Genomic DNA, 24146 nt, shown 5'->3' with positions numbered 1-24146 from the left:
ATATTAAATTAGAGTTATGCAGCAGAAGCAAAAAGATCGACTCTAGTTGAGAATTATCATCATATCTTCAGTAGTTGATATTGAGATATTTTTAGCAAGTTTCGTAAGGTCTCACAGTGTAGCATGATGAATTACCCATGTTCAAAAGGTAGAAAAGGTTATTAAGCTACGTAGTAAATTAACTCGATTGGGTAAGGTTAAGCAGCGAAGGGTTTATTGATATTATTTGAGTCGTGTAATAGGATTCTCCTTGCGAAATATTCTAAGTATTCAGTGTTATACAACAAGAGTAAGACTCAACGAGTTTGCGTTTATGGAAGGTTATTGCTTATGGATCAATGTAGTTAGTACCCTCTAAGTATAAAGGGGTTATAAATCATTTTTTGAGTATATGAGTTGCAAATCATGTTGCAAGGACTTCTTCAATAAGGAGAAGGTTGATATAAGTTTATGAGCTTCGAGGTTTCTAAGTTATGACCAAAGGATGGGTCATTGTTTAGAACGAGTAAATTTTGATGACGAAATTTCGTTTAAGGTGGGGAGATATGTAACACCCCAAATTCTGAGCTAGTAGTTTTGGGTTTACCCGAGAGGTAAGTGGACCTCGTGGAATTTATAATTTGAGTCGTTGAGCTGAGTTAGGCCTAATTTGGAGCCCAATTAACCATAAAAAGAGGATTTTTGTTTAGTAGAAAGAAAATGAAAGACCAATTGGGAAATTTCCCCATTTTTTAAAAATATGAAGACTGTTATATCTCTCCATATTCTTATCCTCTTCATTTCTTTTTTTCCTCATTTCATCTTTCTTCCTCTCCAAATTCCATAGCTTAAAGGTAAGTTCTTGAGTCTTTCCATACTTCAAATTTGTTCATATTCCTTCCAGCAACATTGTTTTAAGGATTCAAGCCTTGTGTTTCTTATTTTGTAAGAGAAAATGGGTTTAGAATGTTCAAATACAGATAGAGAAGAAAAACAAGAGTAGTTGAAGAAAGGAACTTTATTTCAGATTCCTAAGCTAAGGTAGTGTATTTTTAATCCTTTGTTGTATTATGAAACTTCTAATCATGATGCTTGTTGGGAATTTGGGTTTTGAACATATTTGGGGGTTTTGTTTGATTTATGTCTAGATGGCATTTTGTGGAAAGAATAGTGTTCTTAAGGTGCTAAATAGCCCTAAATAACTTCTGAAAACATTATCATATGATTTAGAACCAAACAAAGGCCTTTAGAATGATTTTGGGAGTTTTCTCGAGTCTAAATAAACCATTTCGAGCTTCAAGTATCAATATTGTGATGAACAATATCGATATTGGATGAATTAAGGCAAAAATTAGGGATTTCAGGTAAGGAGTATCGATACTGCCAGGGAGAGTATCGACACAACCCCTACAGTATCGATACTCAGGGTGATATTATCGATACTGGGCCTATTTTTCATAAACATAATGTATTTTTGGTACCAATACTCATAGGGGTATCGATACTGTAAGTAGAGTATCAATACTCATAGATATCGATACTATTCACTTTGGATAGTTGAATTTAACCTATTTAAGGCCTGTAAGAACTAAGGACGATTCATAATAGTAAGACTTAGTCCATTGGGGACACAAATGACCAAACATACCTAGAAACACTCGTTGGAGTTGGTTAAAACCAATGTAACTATAAGGACGATACGTCGAAGTATCTTCAGTAGAGCATGTATCTGAATAGTTAAGTTTAAGGATCATTGTAGGGGATGTGCTAAAAAGTGACATGATGCATAAGTCAGATTTAGTAATGATGGAAAGCGTGGTGCTTCGAGAACATCAGTGAATCGAGAACATATAAATCGTTACTGCCCAGTAATGAACTCGAGTTAGGTATCGGGCTAACTAGTGATACATCCAATGAACACCAAGCATAATAATCGTCATGAAATCATGAAATGTTTAGAGATCTCTCAAGAGACAGAGATGACTAAAATGCTCTTAAGAAACGAATGTCCAAAATAGAGCAAATTAATAACTAACATAAGTAACAGACTTATAAGCCTTCTCATAACGTTCTAGATAAGAGGACGAGAGAGATAGTTTTTGGTGAAGGAGGAATGACCTCACCTAACTTTAACAAGTTCAGTAGCATCTAACTGAGCAACTTTGATTGCCTAGTGTGGCATCAATTGATATGTGATGAGACGTTAACACTAGAAAAGAACCTTATAATAATAACGAGATAATAATAATGTAAATTGTGTGTTAATCATAAAAACCTTATGAGGTAAATAATGAGGAGACCTGAGTTACTTGTGTGTGTGAGTGATGATTGTCCAATTGTCTAAGAAATATCTGGATATATCCATATCAGTGTGAGAGTATTTTATTTGCTAGTTGGATGTAGGTTCTGATGCTATGTGACCTGGAGGCGTCCTAAGTACTCTGACGAGTAGACTAGAAGGACGTAGCCTGTGATGCTATGTGACCAAACACGTCCTATGTACTAGGCAATAAGAGCCTTTCTAGATGAAGATTTCGATACTAAGTGATCTAAGTCTTATCTAGGGTACCTTTGGTAGAATAAAGGGGTGTGAGTATGAGATACTAAGTGACCCTTCGTCTAAACCATGATACCTACCTTTGTTTATGCGATGGTACCAGGCGTTTTTGTGATACCGGGTATTATCATTGTGTCCTGCATGGTGAAACATTATAGGATAATACTACGGTTAGAGACCTGGTATAGGTTTACTCATGGAGAGGACTTTAGCGGAGACTAATGAAACCGTAAGACTTACACTAAAGGGATAGAATTGTTTAACCTTAAGTAGGTAGCACTTTATTAGGATCATGCTTGTACCTACTTCTTATTGCCATGTATTCTAGCATGCTTATGTTTATGAGATTCATATGTTGCTCTAGATTAGCTATTATACTGTTGGGCTTTGTAAGTTCAATCTTCAGATGTTTTCTGTTGGCATATTTCTAGCTTGGACCGTTCGTGGAGCACCGTCACAGCAGAACTTCCAGCATCTCTGACAGAGTATTGTACTATAGCTTTAGTGGGTGTGTGTATTCATAGAATCTTACTTATGTATTTGAATTGTAAACCTCAAGATGTATTATTGTTTTAAATTATGTGTCATGGAGCTCCATTTTATAAAATGTTTTTATAACAATTATTTATATTTTATTTATGATAGCATTCACCATGTTTTAAAGAAAACGAAATAAGTTTTGGAAATCACGGTTGTCTCGGCAACCAATGTGTCACTTTAGGCCCATTTGGATTTAGGGTGTTATAGTTACAACCGACGCGACATTAGGTATAGGCTTTACAAAACCTTAAATTTTAGGTTCATCGTGTATTGGGTTGTTGGGTTTGATAATGGATTATGAGTTTAGGTGGGTTATTTCTTAATGGGTTTAATGATTTAATTTGAGTTGTTGATTTTGTAGAAATATATTGGACCGTGGACAATTGTTTAATTTGGGTTTGTAATGTTTTTATATTTGATATACACTAAAAGTTTTTAAAATAAAATTTAATTTAGACACAAAATTTCTCATAATGAGCATATATGGCTATAACCCAATTTAGCACTGAAGCTTCTGTTGACCGAATGCTAAATTCCATGAATGAAATTTTTACCAATGCCGCTAACGCCTCTTGAATTAATTGGCATCACTACATGATCATCTTCAAATTGGTTCTTGATAGCCTTTAACCTAGTTTGAATGATTCGAATAAAATTAGGGTATTACAGGATTGTTAGCAATGGCTAAAAAAACAAGAAAATAAGGATACATTATTGTGTCATTAAAAGAGATTTCACCTTCATCGATGTAATTGAAAAATGAAATTCACACCGAGATTAAGACATAAACTTTCAATTTAGGACACCTAAAAATGAAAGATGAAACTCGATTATAGTTACTCCAGAAAGAAATATAGCAAAAAGAGAAAAAAAAAACCTGGTGATTTTCTCATCTCGTTCTCCTATAAATGAAAGATGAAACTCGGTTATCGTTATCCTAGAAAGAAATATGGCAAAGAAATATGGCAAAAAAATATTATAAAAAGATTTATAATAAAGATTTACAATCATAATCATAAATTAGGTATGGAAAATTTTCTATAATTATTGAAACAAAACTAGCAACTTAAGATCACATAAGGACCATAACAAGGAAAGATTAAATTTAACCAAGAAACTTAAACAAATATAGACACAAACATATTTCATCGCATCGACAAACGAAACAGAAAAATGGATCAACCTATTGAAATACTACCTACAAATCGCAAATTAAACTCGAGCGACATGAAAAGCTATCCACGAACGTAAATCGGGTATCCAAATCCAATTCAAGAGTCCAAATCAGGGAAGATCAACAAGATATCAGATAAACGCCATCTTGATCAATTGTGGTAATTTCTTTAAAAGTAACAATAGAAATTACCCTCTAAAAGCTACAACAGCTAGAAACAATTTTGTCTTTAGAAATTATGTTAAAAACAAAGTGATAGTATTTAAAAAACACAATGAACAAGTAACCCCTTCAGACCGATGCAGGTAACCAAATCCGATCTGGGGTGTCACATTAGGGCTACCAGAGCGACCCACCGTAAAAATCTCGGAATTTTTTTTAAACTTTTATCAAAACATGTAAACTCATAAAATGCTTTATAAATACAAAATAAAATTTATTAGTATTAAGAAATAACACATATTTTCAGACTCGAATATAAAACAAAATACAACCTACATGCCCCCTGATCACATGTACCATACTCTGCAAGCAACGCCGGAAGAACTCCCTTACTAATGTCGATAGATGCACTGATACAATTCTTTTAACCTAAAAAAGTGAGTAACATAGTGAGCTTTAGGAAGCTCAGTAATACAGAACTACCAGATGATGCTACAGGACATGCAGATAACTGATAATCGTATGTTTTCTTATTGGTTCAGACATATACAGATTTTTATGCTGAGCGGAGATCCTACGGATATTTCAGGTAGTAACAGACAGTATGCTTTCAGTTCAGATGCAAATATTTTGGATGTCTTGGTTTAGGAGATCAGAATAGGTTTTCTAGTGTGTTCTCATAAAAACCAGCAAAAATATATAGATCTTTTTAAAACCATAGTAGTCCCTCCAACCATACGCCAATGCAGTTCCCCAGAAATACATAACCTAAGAAAGTACCTTGGGGCCGACAAGCCTTCCCAAGAAAATTCTCAGGGCCGTAAAGCCTATCCAAGGGTCTCCTTAGGTCCGTAAGGAATTACCAGTCGGTGCAGAACCTGTCAGAGTCTTCATACCAGATCCCAGAGTATCCCAAATAAAACATTTTCATTCGGCAAACAGAAATCAGAACAGAATTCAGATCATATATCAGAACAGAATCCATATTAGATATCATAATAGAATCTGGATAAAAAATCATAACAGAAATCAGATAAAACATTCATGTGATTAGGGAACACACTAGAGTTTCCAGATATGTTTCGGAGATACAAGATAATCTTATCAGACAGAGAAACACCGATCTTCAATATACTGACAGAATTCCAGAAGTTAGAATCACTATCGGAAGAGTTCATTAGCTGGTGGAATCATCAGTTATTCAGAATATGATTTATTAGTATCATAAAGTATTCAGACGTTTTTCAGAGACAATAAGTAATCAGAAGGGTATTCAGAATCCTTTGCATCTGAGTTACTAGTGTTTTTAGATATGACCAGAGCGATTTGAGCTGATAAGGGAGAACGAATATTCAGGACATTTACCATCTATGTCGATCGATTGGATTATCGAACAACTCGAGCTAAATAACTCCCATAACTGATGTTTGTCGAATAATTAATTCATTGTCCTTACAGGGTATTTACTCTTTAATACCAATAATTTTTGCCCGTAGATCATATTCAGAATCATCGCTGAATATATCTTAAGGAGACGAACATATATTCCATAGGTCTTTATTTCATTTCCACGTTTAAATGGAATCAGGAAATACTGACTTACTTGATTTGTGGTTGATACTCCATAGGTATAGTACATCATGTAAGTTCATTAGAGTTTCCAAACTTATCCAAATCATTTACTTAATCCTCAATCATTGAGGTTATTAAGTTCATTTATTAGTCAAACCTATACCGGTCACTTCAGAGTTTCCAGAGTAGTTCGGTCGTTTCAATGATTCAGATACATACAGTACTTCCATTCAGTTCATTTCAGAGATGTGGGTACTAGTAATTCCAGGGTTTAGAGGTATTTTAAGCTATTTTACACTATAGGGGTATTTTGGTCATTTTACACTTTAGGGGCATTATTGTAATTTATCTATGGCATTCTTTTCGGTAATTTCATTTCCAAATATTTCCAACATTTAACCTATAATTAGATTAATCAGAATTTCGCGTTATGAGATTCATTGATTTACTGATTAAATCATTGAACTGAGGTTTTGTCTCAATCATTCTATCTATTTCCTTTTCGAGTCGTCTGAGACTTTTACAGTGTTCTATCCTTAATCCTATTTACGTTTGAGTCCAATGATAATTAATTACATCTAATAGACCAATAATTCAAATCAAGCATTTACCATCTATTTATGTGTTCCGAAAAGCATACAAAAGGTAGTAGAGTATTACCTCGATTTCCATGCCATACATATCGACCATTTAAACTCCATTCAAATTCTCTTGATCTTGAAATCAACATCTAACAATTTCTCAGATACATATCAATAGAAATTTCATCAAAAACAGAGCTTAATTGAGAAAAATATATCGAATTAGGTGAGTAATTAGTGAAAAATAGCTTACAGGGTTCGAATTTGGCAAAACGAACTTTGGAATCGAACTCAGGACGTCGAAAAACATAAAATATGACTTTTCAAAATTTTTGACTTTTTGGTTAAAGTCAACAGTCAACAGTAATGGTAAATGACAGTCAACAGCTCGGTCCAAGTGGCTCGGCTCGGCTCCCCAAAATGACAGACGACGCCCACTCTAAGGGGGCGGCACGTGCGATGGCCTAGGAGGTCAGAAAAATTCCAAGGAAATTTTTAAAATTATTTTAAGGGATTTTGAGAAACTTACCAAGCTCGGTTCACAATTTTGAACGGTGGAAAGCTCTATTTTAAAATGTCAGAAACTTTAACTTCCTCACCCCTCATACGCCGATGACGACGGACACAAGAAGGATACCGGTGGACTCAGAACGATGCAATGAACACGATGGTGTGAGAGGTGTCGAAAACGGGTGTCCGGATTGACCTGAATCGACGGAAAACCAACGACGATTGAGTTAAAACCGATAAAACTTCTGATTGATTTTTATGGTGAACGATGACGATTCACGACGAGAGATTTAAGGGTTTTGTTCACCGATCAATAACGAACACGATAGTGGTTTCGGATCGACGAATGGTGGCTAGATAGTGGAGAAATCAGAGCTTAAATGAGGGTTGACGAGAGAGGGAACTTGGTTTTATTTTATGGGAACTGATCGGTGAAAGAGGTTTATATTTTCAACATATAAGAAAAATGGGTAAATTCAGGACTAGGTCCCTGAATTTTCCTATACTTTCTAAAATGGTATGCCAACTTTGCTATTTTACACTTTAATCCTCAATTTCATCCAAAATACCACTTAAATTCAATACTTTATAATTTCTAAAATTTAGCTCATAAACTGGGGTGTGACAATTCTCTCATCCTTAAAAAAATTTCGTCCTCTAATTTCATTCATGTCACAAAATTGCAAAAATGAAACTTCTATCAGTTCTTTCATATCTTCAAGCATCTTTTACAGATGTACATGTCCTCTACTAATCCTTAACCAGCTGAGTATATATTCTCATCAGAACTCTCCATCATTCCAATAAAATAATCAGAACTAACTTATCCTTGTGGAATCAATTCAGCATTGGCTACGATAATAGGTTCATAGAGCAGTAGCATATCCCAATTTCTTTTCGGAGTTAGGTCATAATTCCTCGAATGAGTAACTCTCACATTACTCGTAAGGTAATTTATAGAGTTTAGACAGACATTACTAGTATTCCTTTATACAAAGGTAGAGCCCTAACGAATAGAAAACTTAGGTTAACTCGTTACAGAGGACTCAATCTTGGAGTTTCGGCTTAGAAAAGTACGATTGCAGTCTAGGGGCATGTACTGACCAGACATCTTTTGACATTCGACCATCCAGTCTATCTTAAAAATTTTAACTCAACCTAAGCTCTGATACCACTAAATGTAACCCTCTCAGACTGATGAGAGTAACCCGATATGATCAGGGTTGTCATATTAGGGCCATTTGAGCGACCCGCCGTAAAAAACTTGAAAAAATTTAAACTTTTATCAAAACATGTAAACTCATAAAATGATTTATGAATACAAAATAAAAGTTATCATTATTCAGAAATAAAACAGATTTTCTGACTCGAATATAAAACAAAGTACAACCTACTTACCCCCTGATCACATGTACCATACTCTGCAACCAACGCCGGAAGATTTCCCTTACTGATGTTGATAAATGCACTGATACAATTCTTTTAACCTGAAAACGTGAGTAACATAGTGAGTTTTGGGAAGCTCAATAATACAGAACTACCAGATGATGCTACAGGATATGCAGATAATCGTATATTTCCTTATTGGTTCAGACATCTACAAATTTTTATGCTGAGCGGAGATCCTACGGATATTTCAGGTAGTAACAGACAATAAGCTTTCAGTTCAGATGGAAATATTTTGGATGTCTGGGTTCAGGAGATCATAATAGGTTGTCTAGTGCGTTCTTACAAAAACCAGTGAAAATATATAGATCTTTTTAAAACCATAGTAGTCCCTCCAACCAAACACCAATGCAATTCCCCATAACTATATAACCTAAGGGAGTACCTTGGGGCCTACGAGACTACCCAAGAAAAATCTAAAGGCCGCAGAGCCTACCCAAGGGCCGTAGAGCCTAGCCAATGGTCGCCTTAGGTCCCCGTAAGGAATTACCAATAGGTGCATAACCTATAAAAGGAATTATCCGCAACGACTGAATCTTCCAGAGTCTTCATACCAGATTCCAGAGTATCCCAAATAAAACATTTTCATTAAGTAAACAGAAATAAGAAATCAGAACAGAATTCAGATCAGATATCAGAACAGAATCCATACCAGATATCATAATAGAATCCGGATAAGAAATCTTAACAGAAATCAGATAAAACATTCATGTGATTAGGGAATACACTAGAGTTTCCATATATGATTCGGAGATATAAGATAATCTTATCAGACAGAGAAACACCGATCTTCAATATACTGACAGAATGTCAGAAGTTAGAATCACTATCGGCAGAGTTCATTAGTTGATGGAATCATCAGTTATTCAGAATGTGATTTATCAGTATCATATAGTATTCAGACATTTTTCGGAGGCACTAAATAATCAGAAGGGTATTCAGAATCCTTTGCATATGAGTTACTGGTGTTTTTAGATATGACCAGAGCGAGTTGAGCTGACAAAGGAGAACAAATATTCAGGACTTTTACTATTTATGCCAATCGATCGAATTATCGAACAAGTCGAGCTAAACCACTCTAAAAACTGATGCCTGTCGAATGATCAATTCATTGTCTTCCAGGGTATTTACTCTTTAATCCCAACAATTCTTGTCCATAGATCATCTTCAGAATCATCGTTGAATATATCTTAAGGAGACGAACATATACTCCATAGGTTTTTATTTCATTTTCACGTTCCAATGGTATGAGGAAATGATGACTTACTTGATTTGTGGTTGATAAACCATAGGGATAGTACATCATGTAAGTTCATCAGAGTTTTCAGACTTATCCAAATCATTTACTTAATCCTCAATCATTGAGGTTGTTAAGTTCATTTATTAGTCAAATCTATACCGGTCACTTCGGAGTTTCCAGAGTAGTTCGATAATTTCAATGATTTAGATACGTATAATACTACCATTCAGTTTATTTCAGAGTTGTGTGTAGTAGTAATTCTAGGGTTTAGAGGTACTTTAAGTCATTTTACACTTTAGGGGTATTTTGGTCTTTTTATATTTTAGGGGCATTATCGTAATTTATCCATGGCACTCTTTTCAATAATTTCATATCCAAATATTTCCAACATTTAACCTATAACGAGATTAATCAGAATTTATGCGTTCTGAGATTCATTGATTTATTGATTAAATCATTGAACTGAGGTGTAGTCTCGGTCATTCTACTTATTTCCTTTTTGAGTCGTCTGAGGCTTTTATAGTGTTCTATCCTTAATCCTATTTATGTCTGAGTCCAATGATAATTAATTACATATAATGGACCAATCATTCCAATCAAGCATTTACCACGTATCCATGAGTTTCGAAAAGCATACAAAAGGTAGTAGAGTATTACCTCGATTTCTGTGCCATACAGATCGACCATTTAAACTTCATTCGAATGCGCTCGATCTTGAAATCAACCTCCAACAATTCGTGATATACATATCAACAACAATTTCATAAAAAACGGAGCTTAATTGCAAAAAATGGATCGATTTGGGTGATTAATCAGTAAAAAATAGCTTATAGGGTTCGAATTTGGCAAAACAAACTTTGGAATCGAACTCAGGAAGTCGAAAAACTTAAATATGACTTTTAATTTATTTTTTTTTGACTTTTTGGTCAAAGTCAACGGTCAAAAGTCAACAGTAACGGTCAACGGAAGTCAACAGTCAACGGCTCGTTCCAGGCGGCTCGGCTCGACTCAATCGGCTCCCCAGGATGATAGACAATTACCAAGCTCGGTTCACAATTTTGAACGGCAGAGAGCTCGATTTTAAAATGTCAGAAACTTTAACTTCCTCACCCCTCACGCGCCGGTGATGACGGAGACAAGAAGGACACTAGTGGACTCGGAACGATGCAAGGAACACGATGGTACGGGAGGTGTCGAAAACGGGTTGCTGGATCGACCTGAATGGACGAAAAACCAACAACGATCGAGTTAAAACCAATGAAACTTCTGGTTGATTTTTGCGGCAAACGACGACGATTCACGATGAGAGGTTTGAGGGGTTTCGTTCACCTGTCAACAACGAACATGATGGTGGTTTCGGATCGACGAACGGTGGCCAGACGGTGGAGAAATCAGAGCTCAAATGAGGGTTGACGAGAGAGAGAATTTGGTTTTATTTTCTGGGAATTGATCGGTGAAAGGGGTTTATATTTTCAATATATAAGAAAATTGGGTAAATTGAAGATTTGGTCCCTGAATTTTCCTGCACTTCCTAAAATGGTATGTCAGCTTTGCTATTTTACACTTTTAATCATAAATTTTTCCAAAATACTACTTAAATTCAATACTTTATAATTTCTAAAATTTAGCCCTTAAATTGGGGTGTGACAGAACATGTGTCACATGTCGCTGGCTGAATGAACTTCAACGATAAAATAAGTGTGTACTTCTTAATTTCATTCATTCAGTGAGATTAATTTAAAAAAAACATATGAATCATTGGAAAAAAATCAATAAACCGACCAATGTGATATTGATTCTTTGTATTAACAATATTCTCCTTATTAGTTTTGTCAATAATGTAATGAATTCTAAGTTTGGTGTCTTGGCTGAGCATTAGACTTGTTTTTAAGGATCTTAAATTTGACTCTCACTATTAACAATACATATTTTCCTTATTTTTTTACCAATAAGAAGAAGAGTCGTCATCTCATTTTGGAATGTTTTAATTTATTAAAGAAAATGACACTAGGACATGATAACTAAAACATTATTAATAATTTAACAATCGAGTGTCTGAAATGAAAGCATTTCTTACCGATAATGACTAAAATGAAAGTTTTTAAATTTTGGTGACAAAAATACAAATAATCTAAAAGTCTAGTGATCAATAGGTGTGGTTTTCCTTTTTTACTCATTACACCAAGATAATGACATGATCGGAGGAGAATAATTCTGAAATCTAGTTTTTGTACATTTTATTTATTTCTCTTTTTATTTCATACTCAGTCGTATTCCTCTTCATTGCTTGCCTTTATACTATAAATAAGTAAAAACAATTTAAAAAGGTTGATATAAAAATTATGATTTAGTTATTCGTTTTAGTTTGGGTTAGATTTATTCATGAATATTGATATAAATTTTAATAATTAACATGTATATTGATATAAATTTAATAATTAGAATGGATATTGATATAAATTTAAGTATTTTATTATTTCAAATAACAAATGAATTATTTGAGTAGGTCAGTTTTAATTTTGATTTATAAATTTTTTAATAATTAAATATTGAGTATTGACCTTAGGGATGAAGTTAAAGATTAGATATTGAGAGGGTCCTTGAAGCAAGGTACATAAGTTCAAATAATAAAAAATTATTACATCTTTTATAAATAATATTTATAAAAATTAATATATCTTTTATTAAAAATAAAAACACTTTATAAAAATCAATATATCTTTTATAAAAATAAAAACGCTTTATAAATAACAATCTATATTTAATTTTTTTCGTCAAAAGTACAAATTGTAGTCTTATTAATGGGCTCTATATATTCTTGGCCACTTTCAGGATATGAATAATGGGGTAGTCGCACCTTTGGGTCAACCATTTTTATTGCTGAAATGATGATTGTGGGCTTTTAAGCGCTAACCCAAAAGTATGATTCTCATAAAGGATCCATGGACTTATTATTAAATTATCGTTTTCGTTAGCAAAATAAGAAAATACAAAATTGAGTAATTAAATTGAAAAATATTGAACACTAATTATCAATGTATGAGTGAGAAGAAATTTGAGTGATGCAAAAGGTCATTTACCAAATTTGTAGTATATATCTATTCATTGCAATTTATAACCTTATTCTCTGACGCTTTGTTTTAGTACACACAAACGCAAGCAGAGACGAATAAACGAAACAAGGGCAGAGGGAGAAACGTCCCGTTACTCTCAGCGTCACACACGGCTGGTACAAATATCACTGATTCTCAAAGTTTAGTGCAGGGAAGGAGAATTGATTTGATTTTCAATTTTACTTGTTATTAATATTGTTTTTGAAGAAACTAAACAATTACGATATAGCAATTCGCGAAGATGGTGAGGATAATTCCCATGGCATCGTCCTCAATACGACCTTCGTTCTCACCGTTTAGGTGCTCCGGTGGTGTTGCTTCCACGCGTTTTGGCGTTTCCCTTTCTCCGCTCCACCTCCCCCGGCGCCTTCTTTTCTCTCATCTCGGCAGCGGTAATCACTATTTCTCTTTTCTTTCACTTTTTCGCTTTTGTAAATTTATTTTCTTTTATGCCCTAGAATTCTCTTATTACTTTAGTTATTGATTGAAGAATTAGATGGAATCGAGCATTGATGTGAAACTTCCGCTGTTCATTTTAGTTTGAGATTTAAAAGGCAAAAAAAAGAGAGGATATTTTAAGGAATTTAGAAGCATCTGTTTACAATGCAATTATATTTTTCCTTATTGAAAGAATCTCTAATTTGTTGAAATAGTCGCTTCTTTTTTCTCTTGGTTTAGGGTTGTGAGAATAAGTAACAATAATGATCTGGAGATTCTGTTGAGTTTTATAGAATTGAAAAGAGATTTTGAATTTATTTGATGTAAATGTATCTCTTTTTGATCTTTTTCCAGCTGCTCCCGAGTCACAATTATTTGGTTTCAAAGCTTCTAAGATGTCGAGAGGTGAAGAAAACAAGTCAGGGATGCCTATTGTTGGAAATGTGGTACGGGCAAGCACGGCAGCCACCCAAGAGACTGCTGCTCTAGAATGGGTTAAAAAGGACAACCGAAGAATGCTCCATGTTGTTTATAGAGTTGGGGATTTGGATAGGACCATCAAGTATGTCATTTCAAGATTTATTCCTTTTATACAATCTTGCGGTTGGAACGTTTGTAACAAACTCGAACGCATGGTGGTTGCAGATTTTATACCGAGTGTTTGGGAATGAAGCTGTTGAGGAAACGGGACATACCGGAGGAGAGATACACAAATGCTTTTCTTGGATATGGGCCAGAAGATTCTCAGTTTGTTATTGAACTCACTTATAGTAAGCTATCAGATTACACTTGGCATTTCCAAACCATATGTATGAGCTTGGCTTTAAGTAGTTAAATGATTTTCCAGATTACGGAGTTGATAAGTATGACATCGGAACTGCATTTGGTCATTTCGGTATTGCTGTTGATGATGTAAGTTCTAACCTTGGCTTCTGAAAGTTGTATAATCTCTTTTTTATTTGAACAAGATGATAGACTGTCATGTATCTTAGAACTTCTCGGTCCTTGTTTCCAAAGCTGAATGCTTACATGCTCCTCTGATTAGGTTGCCAAGACTGTGGAACTTATAAAGGCCAAGGGTGGAAAAGTAACCCGAGAACCTGGCCCAGTGAAAGGTGGTTCAACTGTAATTGCATTTGTTGAGGATCCCGATGGTTACAAATTTGAACTAATTGAGAGGGCTACTACTCCTGAACCTTTGTGCCAAGTAATGCTCCGCGTTGGTGATCTTGATCGTGCAATAAAATTTTACGAGAAGGTGAGAGTTGTGAATATTAGGCAAAGATGATCTGATGCTATTTCCAGTAGTTTTCACGGACACCTTACACCTTTTATTTTATTATTATTTACAGGACATGGTGTTATCTATGTTTTAAGTTATGCCATAGGTCTTATTCTCTATCTCCTTTTGTTGTAGGCCTTTGGCATGGAACTTCTTCGCACACGAGATAATCCACAGTACAAGGTAAATAACTATCCTCTATTCAATATGGCAAATGGAACTCATTACAATATGTATTTTGAAAAATGTAGAGAAGGATGAGAGGTGCATGTATTAAAGACGGATTCAAGTATGTGATTGATGAAAGTATTCTGTGAACATTTCTGTGTTCAGATTATATTAATTGACGTATGTTTGTGAACTTTCCGTCAGTATACAATAGCCATGATGGGCTATGGGCCCGAAGATAAAAATGCTGTGCTTGAGTTGACGTATAATTACGGGGTCACTGATTACGATAAAGGAAATGGTTACGCTCAGGTAAAAATACCTCTGCAATCTCTTCACTTCAATGTTAAAAAGCATCTTTTTTGTAACTGCATACAGTATGTTTTTATGATTCTACTTGATTACTTGAACCTTATTTCTTATGTATGGAAACAAGTTAAACACATACTGCTCATGTATCTGCAGATTGCTATTGGAACAGATGATGTTTACAAAACTGCAGAAGCAGTTAAACTCTTTGGTGGAAAAATTACCCGGGAACCCGGACCTTTACCTGGTATCAACACCAAGATCACGGCATGCTTAGATCCCGATGGCTGGAAGACGGTATACCATTTGAACATTTTATAAATTGATGCTTTGCTACGAATCTTGTGTTTTGGGTCGATAGTAGGGAGGATGAAACCTTTTAGCTTATCAAAGGAAAATTTTGCAGGTCTTTGTTGATAATATTGATTTCCTCAAGGAGTTGGAGTGAGTTTTGGAAAGTGAAATCCAAATCTGAGCTGAAAATATTTGTTGAAGAAATTCTTGGTGAGAATGCAGCCAGTCCCGTTCTGTAGATAAATCTTTTATGGCGACAATCGGATAGGCGTTCGATTCGCCAAAAAGATGAAGTCTTTAAATGTGAGTTTCTGTTTACTTATCTTCCTCTATGTTTGACTCACTCACTTGTTGGGAGATGAATGTAAGCATATAAAATGTATTACAAATTTACAAGTATTTTTCTTTGAATTTCTTTTAGCAAATTTCACAGGAAAACTTTGATGAAAAAAATTAAATAAAACTTTTTTACAGAATTAGAATCAGCTACTTTTTATTAAGAGAGAGAAAATATACAAATTTACAATGATGGTTTACAATTAGAATCGTAAAATGAATATATAATTAAAACATTCTCCTCTAACTATTAATACAAGAAACTAGCCACTTAAAACTCTATAAGGACAATACAAGAAAGATAAAAAGTTTGAATAAAAGATAGATACAAACAAATCTAATTGTTTTAGCAAACTAACCACAATATGAGATTAAACTATTAAAAGACACCTACAAAAGACTTAAGCATTGTGAGAAAATAATCTAGATTGTGTATTCAAATATAATTTGAGGGTCTAAAGCATGAAAGATCTGTGGAATAACAAATGAGCATAATTTTAATCAGTCATTATGATGTCAAATTAATAATAAGAAAAATAAACGACGTAAACGATCAAATGATTGAAAAAGAAAACCGAAAATATTCCTAAAAAATATAACCGAAAATATTCCTACAAAAAATACCATAAAAATAAGATTATTAAAATCAAAGAAAAAAAGATACACAGTAAAAAAAATAAAGAAATAATTGTGGCGGTAATTAACATCGAAGCTAATGTCATTGTCTTTTTAACAAGGATGGAAAAATAATCAATAATGTCGTACTCTTTTTACTAAGGATGAAAAAGTAACCAATAATGGGTTATAGAAAAGAAAGGGAAGGGGGAGAAGTAGAAAAATTTAAAAATATTTTTTATTAAGTAAAAGTGATTAAAAAATAATATATATTTTAAATACTTTTAATTATTTGACAATAAACATTTAATTATAATATTAAAATTATTGGTGTTTGGACTCATGACTTCTAAAAATAACAAAAATTCTTTTAACCATTGTGTAAAATGATTAGTGCATAAAAAATCTTAATTCAACATCCACATCATCTTGGATGTGTTCATTTAGAATATTATTGGATAGAATAATTAAATACTATTACGGTATAAATATTATATCATCTATCATGTATAAATGTAGTAAATAAGTACTAGTACAAGTGATTGTACTTCAGAAATTTTAGTTTGTAAGGTCAAGTCTAAATCCTATCACCGTTATTCTTGTTGACCAATATGTAAATTCTTATATAAATTTCAATTGTCTCTTAAGTATACAATGACCTTGGATTAAAGGAGTCACCCCTGATATAAACTTTTATGTATAAAAAAAATTCATGTGTAAATTTAAACTTTAAAAGGAATTACGATAATACTTTTTATATTTTTAAAATTGATAAAATTATTTTATATAAATATGTAATTGAGTTAGGCCAGTTTTACAGGGTATTTGAAAAGTAACTTTTAAAAGTATGGTAGAAAAGAATTTTTAAAAGTTTTATTTAAAAGTGCACTTTACAATTTGGTTGTTTTAGATTGTTGTTAAAAAGTTTAGAAAGATAAAATATTAATTATAGATATTATATTTTTTATTAAGTTAATGTGATTACAAAGTAGTATATGTTCTAAATAATCTCAATTATTTGACAATGAATGCTCATTCACCCTGGTGCAGCCGCTCGAACCCATAACCTCTAGGAACAACAACGATTCTTTCACCACTGATATAAGTTGGTTCGTGCATTATAGATATTATGTTGTAAATTAAAAATATATAATTTAATTATATTTACACTTATTAATATTATGATATATAAAATATATCAACTTAAACTATAATAAAATTATAAATAATTATTTTAAGATAACTCATTTAATATTTGAATTTTAAGATAATATTTTAATTATTTTGATTGAACTAAAATACTCATTTAACAATTGAATTTTATGATAATATTTTAATTATTCCAATTCAACCACAATCACTCATTTAAAATTTAAAATAACATTATTTAAATAATATATTTATCCTTTTAACCATTCAAAATAGAATATATATATATATATATATATATATATATATATCAAGTTAAACTATAATACAAATATAAAAAATACAAATAAAAAATATAATTATAATAAAAATATATTTTATAATAACTCACTATTAATATTTATTAATAGTGAAAATATATTTTTTATATTTTCACTATTAATATTTAATATATAAATTATGAATTTTATTTACTTTTAAGTAATTAAAATAAATTATTAAGTAATAATTTTTTAAGGATGTTAATATTAAATTATTAAAATAAAATGTAAATGCATTATTGAGTGGAGCACATGTATTAGTAAGGGTAAACTTATAATTTGCTTCCAAACACAAAGTTGAAAAATGAAAAAACTATAAATTCTAGTTTTTACAGTTAATTTGAAACCACTGTCTTCACCGTATTTTCTTTATTTTTTTACCCTGTTGGCATTAATTTTATGGTCAAATTAGATTTTTTAACTAAAAGTGTTTTTAGAAAATCACTAAAGGGGCTTTTATAATAAAATGATTTATGAATAATAAACTGATTTATAATAAAGATGAGAGCCGTCTTGAGTTAAGATCATATTAACCCATAAACTAAGTTGAAGATTGATTGAATTTGTACCAAGATTATCCTACAAGCAAGGTGAGACCATTAGGAAACCATCTCATATGTTGTTGAATGTTAAATCTTACCCTTTAGTTGTTTTTGTGTTGATTTATATAGGTCAAGATCAAGTTAGGGTTTTTAATCTAAAGGGGATGATTGATACTTGATTTGCTGTAATTGATGATGTTAAAAACTTGGAGTAAGCTAGTATAATTGAAATTGAACTTTCAAATTGAATAAATATTAGGGTAAAATATATAAATAGTCCTCGAATTTTTAGACGCTTGTATTTTAGTCACTCAACTTTTGAAACTTATAATACAATAATCAAATTTTAGTTTGTTTTCATTTTTATTTTTGTCGTTATCTCTCGTTAGATTTTACTGATGTGGTAGTTAACTCCGGTTTACCACCACTTCTTCTTCTTCTTCTCCTCCTTTTTCTTCCTCCTCCCCTAAAATCTCACCTCTCCAAACACTGCTCAAATGAGACTTCACTCCCACGCTCAAATTCATCAACCAACACAGTTGTTCATGTCTGCTGCTCCCTCTTCTCAGTACCTGCAAATGGGGGAGGAATCCTACTTCGAGTTCCTTGTTATTATTTAACCACCCTTCCCCCCCCCCCCTTTATTCAACATGCCTTTTTTCTTTTTCTTCCTTTGTTTAGAAAGGGATTTTTCTTGACACTAATTTCACTTAAATTTCCATATGTTCTCTAGTTTTTAGCTTTCTGGGAATACCCTTTTCTTTTATCACTCTCCTTTGATGTTTTGTTTGGTTATGTGGGTGCTTAAAATGAGGTGAAAGCCTTTGTTTTTACGAAAAAAAGAAAAGAACTTGGGTGTTCATGGAAATTGATCTGAACCATGCAGTGTGAATGAGGAGGAGAAGACGACTGCAGTTTGCAATGGGGAGAGCGACAAAGTGAACTGTTTGTCCTTTTCACTATCTTCTTCAAGTTCTTCAAACTTAGCATCACCACCATGTCCATGTTCATCCTCTTCCATTTACTTAGAGCTTTGGCATGCTTGTGTCGACACCCTCACTTCACTTCCCAAAATCAGATATCTTGTTGTTTACTTCCCTCAAGGTCACTTGGAACGAGTGGCTTCTGTTTCTCCTTTGGAAATGTCCACCTTTGATCTTCTCCCTTAAATCTTCTGCAAGTGGTGAACGTCTAACTTCTTATAAGCCTAAATTGTCTTTTCATTAGCCATTAGCTTCCCCCTAAAGGTTATAACTTTACCTTTTCTATAAAACATCGACGCTTAAATTGAAGTTTCCTTTTTTTACCCGGCTAATAAGGAGAATGATGGGGTCTATACACAAGTCACTTTACTTCCTCAACCAGAGGTATGTGTAATTCTTATGCTGGTTTACAATTTTTGAGTGTTGCATGATTCTAAGTGAAATTGTGAGGTTTTTTCTTCCTAGTATTACTTTTCATAGTGAGTTTTACAATCCTTGTTACGGTTTTGGTGACTTAAATGGATTTGAGTGTGAGAGTGAAGTCTTGTTTGAGTAGTGTTTGGAGAGTTGGGATTTTACGAAGAAGAAAAAGTAACCTGGAGAAGAAGAAATAATCTGAAAGAGTGGGTTTACGGGAACTGCCACGTTAGCAAAAATTAACGGTAGGGACAAAAGTTAAAACGGGATGTAACGGGAGTTTAATGACTGTACTGCAAATTTCAAAAATTAGATGATCAAAATACAAGCGTTTTAAAAGTTTAGTGACTATTTATATACTTTACCCTAAATATTATGTCATGACCTTGCGTTATCCAGGTTTATGAATTATTTATATGAATATAAATTGATTTGAGAATTGATTGTGAAAATTTTCTGTGTAATGCCTGTACGTTTGATCTTGTAAAGTTCATATATAATGGAAAAAGGTAAATTACTTATTACTTATCTATTATTTTTTATTTTAATTATTTAATTATATTTAATGTTACATTTTTTATTATTTATTATTAAAAAATTAATGTCTTTTATGAAAAAAAATTAAATTATTTTTTTACTTTCTACTTAATTTTTTTTTATAAGATGGAGATGTTGAAATTGAACATGGAATTCTTAAAAGATGATCATGTGTTTGTTTTGTCTGAGTAATTGGTGTTAAATAAAATTTCTTAATGTTTTCTTTTTAAATTTAATGTATTTATTATATAGTTTATAAATAAAATAAAAATAATTAATTTAAAAGTAAACTTATTTATTTTTTATTGTTATTATAATTCAATTTTTTTCAATCCTTGTTATTAAAGACCTAATTTTCATGTTGGTCCTATGTTATTAAAATCATAGAAACAGACTTGATAATTAACTTTAGTGCTAAAGTTTTTTTGGTGCTCTTATTGTCTCTAACAAATAAATGAATTAAATAATTAAACTCGAATAACTCAAAATTATAATAATTTAAAATTTTTGTTAGTGTTTGAGCGATTAATATAGAGAGAGAAGCGGCGACGCCAAGAAATAAACCAATAAGTTCACGTAATATTATTATGTGATTTGAACGTTGAACAAACGATTCAATATATATACTAATAATTACATTAGCGGTTACGACGATTGATCTCTAGGGCATAATCTGAATCCACATGGAACGGCGGCAAGGCACTCCGTTGTAGTTAACGAAGAGCATGTAATACCCAGGAGGAGCAATGTTTCCATTCATGGGAGCTTGAAGAACTAATTTGCCATTGTTGAATTCCAGAATACCCAACTGAACCAGCCTCTGGTTCATTGCCACCCCGTGCGTCGTAAACGGCGGTGAGTAAATCGTCACTTGCAGCTTTGTCTCGTTAATCGCACCACCTAAACGAATCTGCACCGTGAATTTCTGTCCGTACTTCACCTTGTTATCGGACTGTTCGACCACGATCTCTTGCCTGAACTGGGCCAAGTTCGGATCCAAGTAATGGGGCGAGAATTTTTCCACCCGAACTTCAGTGGGGAACAGTACGTTGTCCATGTATCCTGGGTTCGTGTTGCTTCCGGCGATCATGATTTTACCGTCGGGAAGAACGGCGAACGATGAGTGGTACATACGGGGAATGTTCGACGGGTTCATAACGGTGAACTTCGAACCGGTTCCGTCACTTTTGAACTTATACAAAACCGGGTTCAAATTCGGCTCCCTGGCATTATCAAAACCGGCTGCACCGGTTTTTGCACCGTTGACTAGAAGAACATCTCCGGTAGGGAGCACCACCGCGTCTCCCACTAAACGAGCCGACGGCATGTTATTGATCTTCCATTTGCCGTTTCTCTTGGTGATATCCATGCGGGCACAATCGGTGTTCCCCGGAACGAACACCTTGGGCCGCATGTCTTCGGCCTTTGGGTACGCGTCGTGCGCCGTTCCTCCGCATACCAAAACCTCCGCCGGAATCACTCGGCGGTTTTCGTTGGGGTTAAGTATGATTGGGAGGAGACAAGAGCTACCCGAAGCCGGATAGTTGCGGGCGCCGTTGGGGAGAACTGGGAACTCGTGGACGATTTGTCGGTTGTTCGGGTTGAGGAGAACCGAGCGGTTGTTGGCGAAGATGAAGAGGTTGCCGTCGGTTGAAAGGTAAACGAATGGGTACAAATTGTTCTCGATCTTTGGAGGATCATGGGTTTCCACAAGGAATTTAAAATCGAAGACTTCATTACGGGTATTTTTCTGTCCTTGTGATGGAACGAATTCGTACGTCGGAGCTCCCCGGCCACCGAACACCATGAATTGCCCGTCGGCTAAGGTCACTTGTGTGGCATACCTTCAATGGAAAACCCAGAAAAATATTGTCAGATTCAAGCTCTTAATGTGGAAACAGTAATAAAGGTAGGGACATAAACGAGACTACGCATCGCAAGTCTGGAAAAATTTTAAGTTACCTTTTTTTTAACTCAAATCATATTACAGTGTTTATTTTGAGTGAAATTTAAAAATTTTAAACTTGTGATTTTTTCAGTCAACTTTAATTTTTTAATTTAGATTCGAGACGAACTTGATATGACAATTTATAACTTATGGAGTCAAGTTTAATTTCAAACTTTTCGAATCTAAGTCTAACTAATAGGTTAAAGTTGAATTTATACCATCTTCCATTTCCAAGTGCACCAGGATATTCAATCCAATCAGAATTGGGAGCTATGTCGAGGATTCTGACGGTGTCGGACCCATTGCCAAAACCACCGGTACTTATTAATCGGCCATTCACATCAAGGGCACCAGATGAACACCATGTATCATGTTCAATCTGTTCCGAAGAAACATGTTCAAATTAATAACGTCGGACTTTGAAGGGAAAAAAAAAGAGTAAAATAAGAGATAAATGTACCCTGAGTGGCTTAATATTTCCTGTCTCGACGTCCAAGAGAATCGAATGGCACCAGCAATCTTCTTCATTGGTTCCCTCGACTTTCCGGCACGGCGGTCCCGGCAACTTCAGCTTCGATTTCTTCCAAACCGTGGCGTCGAAAATCAGAGCCTGATCGATCTTCGGGAGCAACACCAAGTGCATGGCGGAAACGCCGGAGTTTTCGACGAACAATTCCCAACTTCCCTTGAACGTAGTTTGAGCCTCCACAACACGTTCAAGACCCTCAACCAACAATGTCTGTGAACTCCCGCCGTTCTGCTTTGCACTGTCAACGTCGTCGCCGGCGGCAGAAGATCCGCTATCATCGGCCACCAAGGTCGCAGGTCCGTCGAACCGCGGGGCCTCGAATCCCGTCATGGGGTTGCCGAAGTGATGGAATAGATTAGGAAACAGCAAGCCTTGACAGTTTCCATAGACAAAAAGGAGAGGTAAAATAATAAAGCCTCTCCAAATAGAAACCATTATTATTACCAGTTAAATCTGCTTGTTTTTATTTATCTAAGATCTGCTGCCTGAGTTTTCCAGCAAGGGTTGGTCGCCTTTTATATGCATTTTGAGTGCATGCAAATGCAATTAACGGTAATCCGGCCTTTGCTCCTTGTTTACAGCTAATTAAACCAATACCGTTATATTTTCAATGCTTGAATCGTTCAAACTCAGTTTTAGGAAGATATACGGTTTAAAGATGAAAGCTTAATACTGAATCTTTTTAATCAATTATCATCCAGTTTAATACAGTTTAAAAAAAAATATGTATCTAATATGCCTATCTGAAACCTAAATTCATGAAGGCTACGTAACTATTTTTTTGTTTTATATTAATTAGAAAAGAAAATAGCAAGCCATTATCAAACGACTGATTATGTTACAACTCAATCATTTAATTTAAACAATTTTCTCCCGAATCTTCAATTAATATCAAATTATTAGCTGGTATGTGTGCGTGTAAAATCTAAATCTTCAATTAATATCGAATTATTAGTCGCAAACTAATGTTGCATGCCAACACAAATTGGAAATAAGAAAAAAAATATTTCATTTTCAAGGATAACTTGGTGAATTTCGAGCTATAATGTCTTCGTATATATTACAAAAGTAGTGTTCATAGATTCGTCCGTGGAAATTCTTCCATGCTTAAATTTATATTGTATAACTTCCGAACAGGTTAATTGATTAATTATTTGATCTTTGTTCACCGGAAAGAGAGAGGCAAAGCCTCACATGAACAACAACAGAAAAAAAGCTTTTTATGTCTCAATCTAAAATTAACATAGTTTCGAACTCTTTAATCTTGTATACATGTTCATTAACTACTTTAATCTTGTTGTAGGGTAAATATTTTAAATTTATTATGTATAATGCATCGTTTTTGTGAGTAAATCAAATAATGATACATCAAAAATAGATATAGATGATTTTAATTCTTTACGAT

General features: G+C 33.7%; 2 protein-coding genes across 2 annotated transcripts; one reads left to right on the top strand and one right to left on the bottom strand.

The window, feature by feature from the left end:
- The first annotated feature begins 12900 nt into the window (after positions 1-12900).
- Positions 12901-15776, top strand: LOC120176764 (probable lactoylglutathione lyase, chloroplastic). The gene is made up of 10 exons (XM_039183105.1): positions 12901-12990; positions 13116-13266; positions 13667-13874; positions 13958-14082; positions 14160-14224; positions 14358-14570; positions 14730-14777; positions 14967-15074; positions 15228-15368; positions 15478-15776. The coding sequence occupies exons 2-10, from the start codon at positions 13116-13118 to the stop codon at positions 15517-15519; spliced, it is 1101 nt and encodes a 366-aa protein (XP_039039036.1). The 5' UTR covers positions 12901-12990; the 3' UTR covers positions 15520-15776.
- A 5134-nt stretch (positions 15777-20910) lies between these two features.
- Positions 20911-23217, bottom strand: LOC120176762 (aldehyde oxidase GLOX1-like). The gene is made up of 3 exons (XM_039183104.1): positions 22673-23217; positions 22431-22591; positions 20911-22108 (listed from the first exon to the last, which is right to left on the bottom strand). Exons 1-3 carry the CDS (start codon positions 23174-23176, stop codon positions 20926-20928), a joined length of 1848 nt encoding a protein of 615 aa, XP_039039035.1. The 5' UTR covers positions 23177-23217; the 3' UTR covers positions 20911-20925.
- Between the last annotated feature and the right edge of the window lie 929 nt (positions 23218-24146).

The sequence above is a fragment of the Hibiscus syriacus genome, unplaced genomic scaffold (assembly GCF_006381635.1).
Source record: "Hibiscus syriacus cultivar Baekdansim isolate YM2019G1 unplaced genomic scaffold, ASM638163v2 tig00112253_pilon, whole genome shotgun sequence".
Classification (NCBI taxonomy): Eukaryota; Viridiplantae; Streptophyta; class Magnoliopsida; order Malvales; family Malvaceae; genus Hibiscus; species Hibiscus syriacus.
Note: the sequence above shows the minus strand (reverse complement) of the source record. Positions and strands in the feature narration are given on the sequence as shown.

Bases quoted from the DNA above. Each gene is read 5' to 3' on its own strand.
- LOC120176764 (XM_039183105.1), top strand. From the start codon at position 13,116: ATGGTGAGGATAATTCCCATGGCATCGTCCTCAATACGACCTTCGTTC. The intron at 14,083-14,159 runs GTAAGCTATCAG...ATGATTTTCCAG, and splicing joins TGTTATTGAACTCACTTATA to ATTACGGAGTTGATAAGTAT. The intron at 15,075-15,227 runs GTAAAAATACCT...ATGTATCTGCAG, and splicing joins AAGGAAATGGTTACGCTCAG to ATTGCTATTGGAACAGATGA.
- LOC120176762 (XM_039183104.1), bottom strand. From the start codon at position 23,176: ATGGTTTCTATTTGGAGAGGCTTTATTATTTTACCTCTCCTTTTTGTC. The intron at 22,592-22,672 runs GTACATTTATCT...TCTTCGGAACAG, and splicing joins GAAATATTAAGCCACTCAGG to ATTGAACATGATACATGGTG. The intron at 22,109-22,430 runs GTATAAATTCAA...TTTCCATTGAAG, and splicing joins GCACTTGGAAATGGAAGATG to GTATGCCACACAAGTGACCT.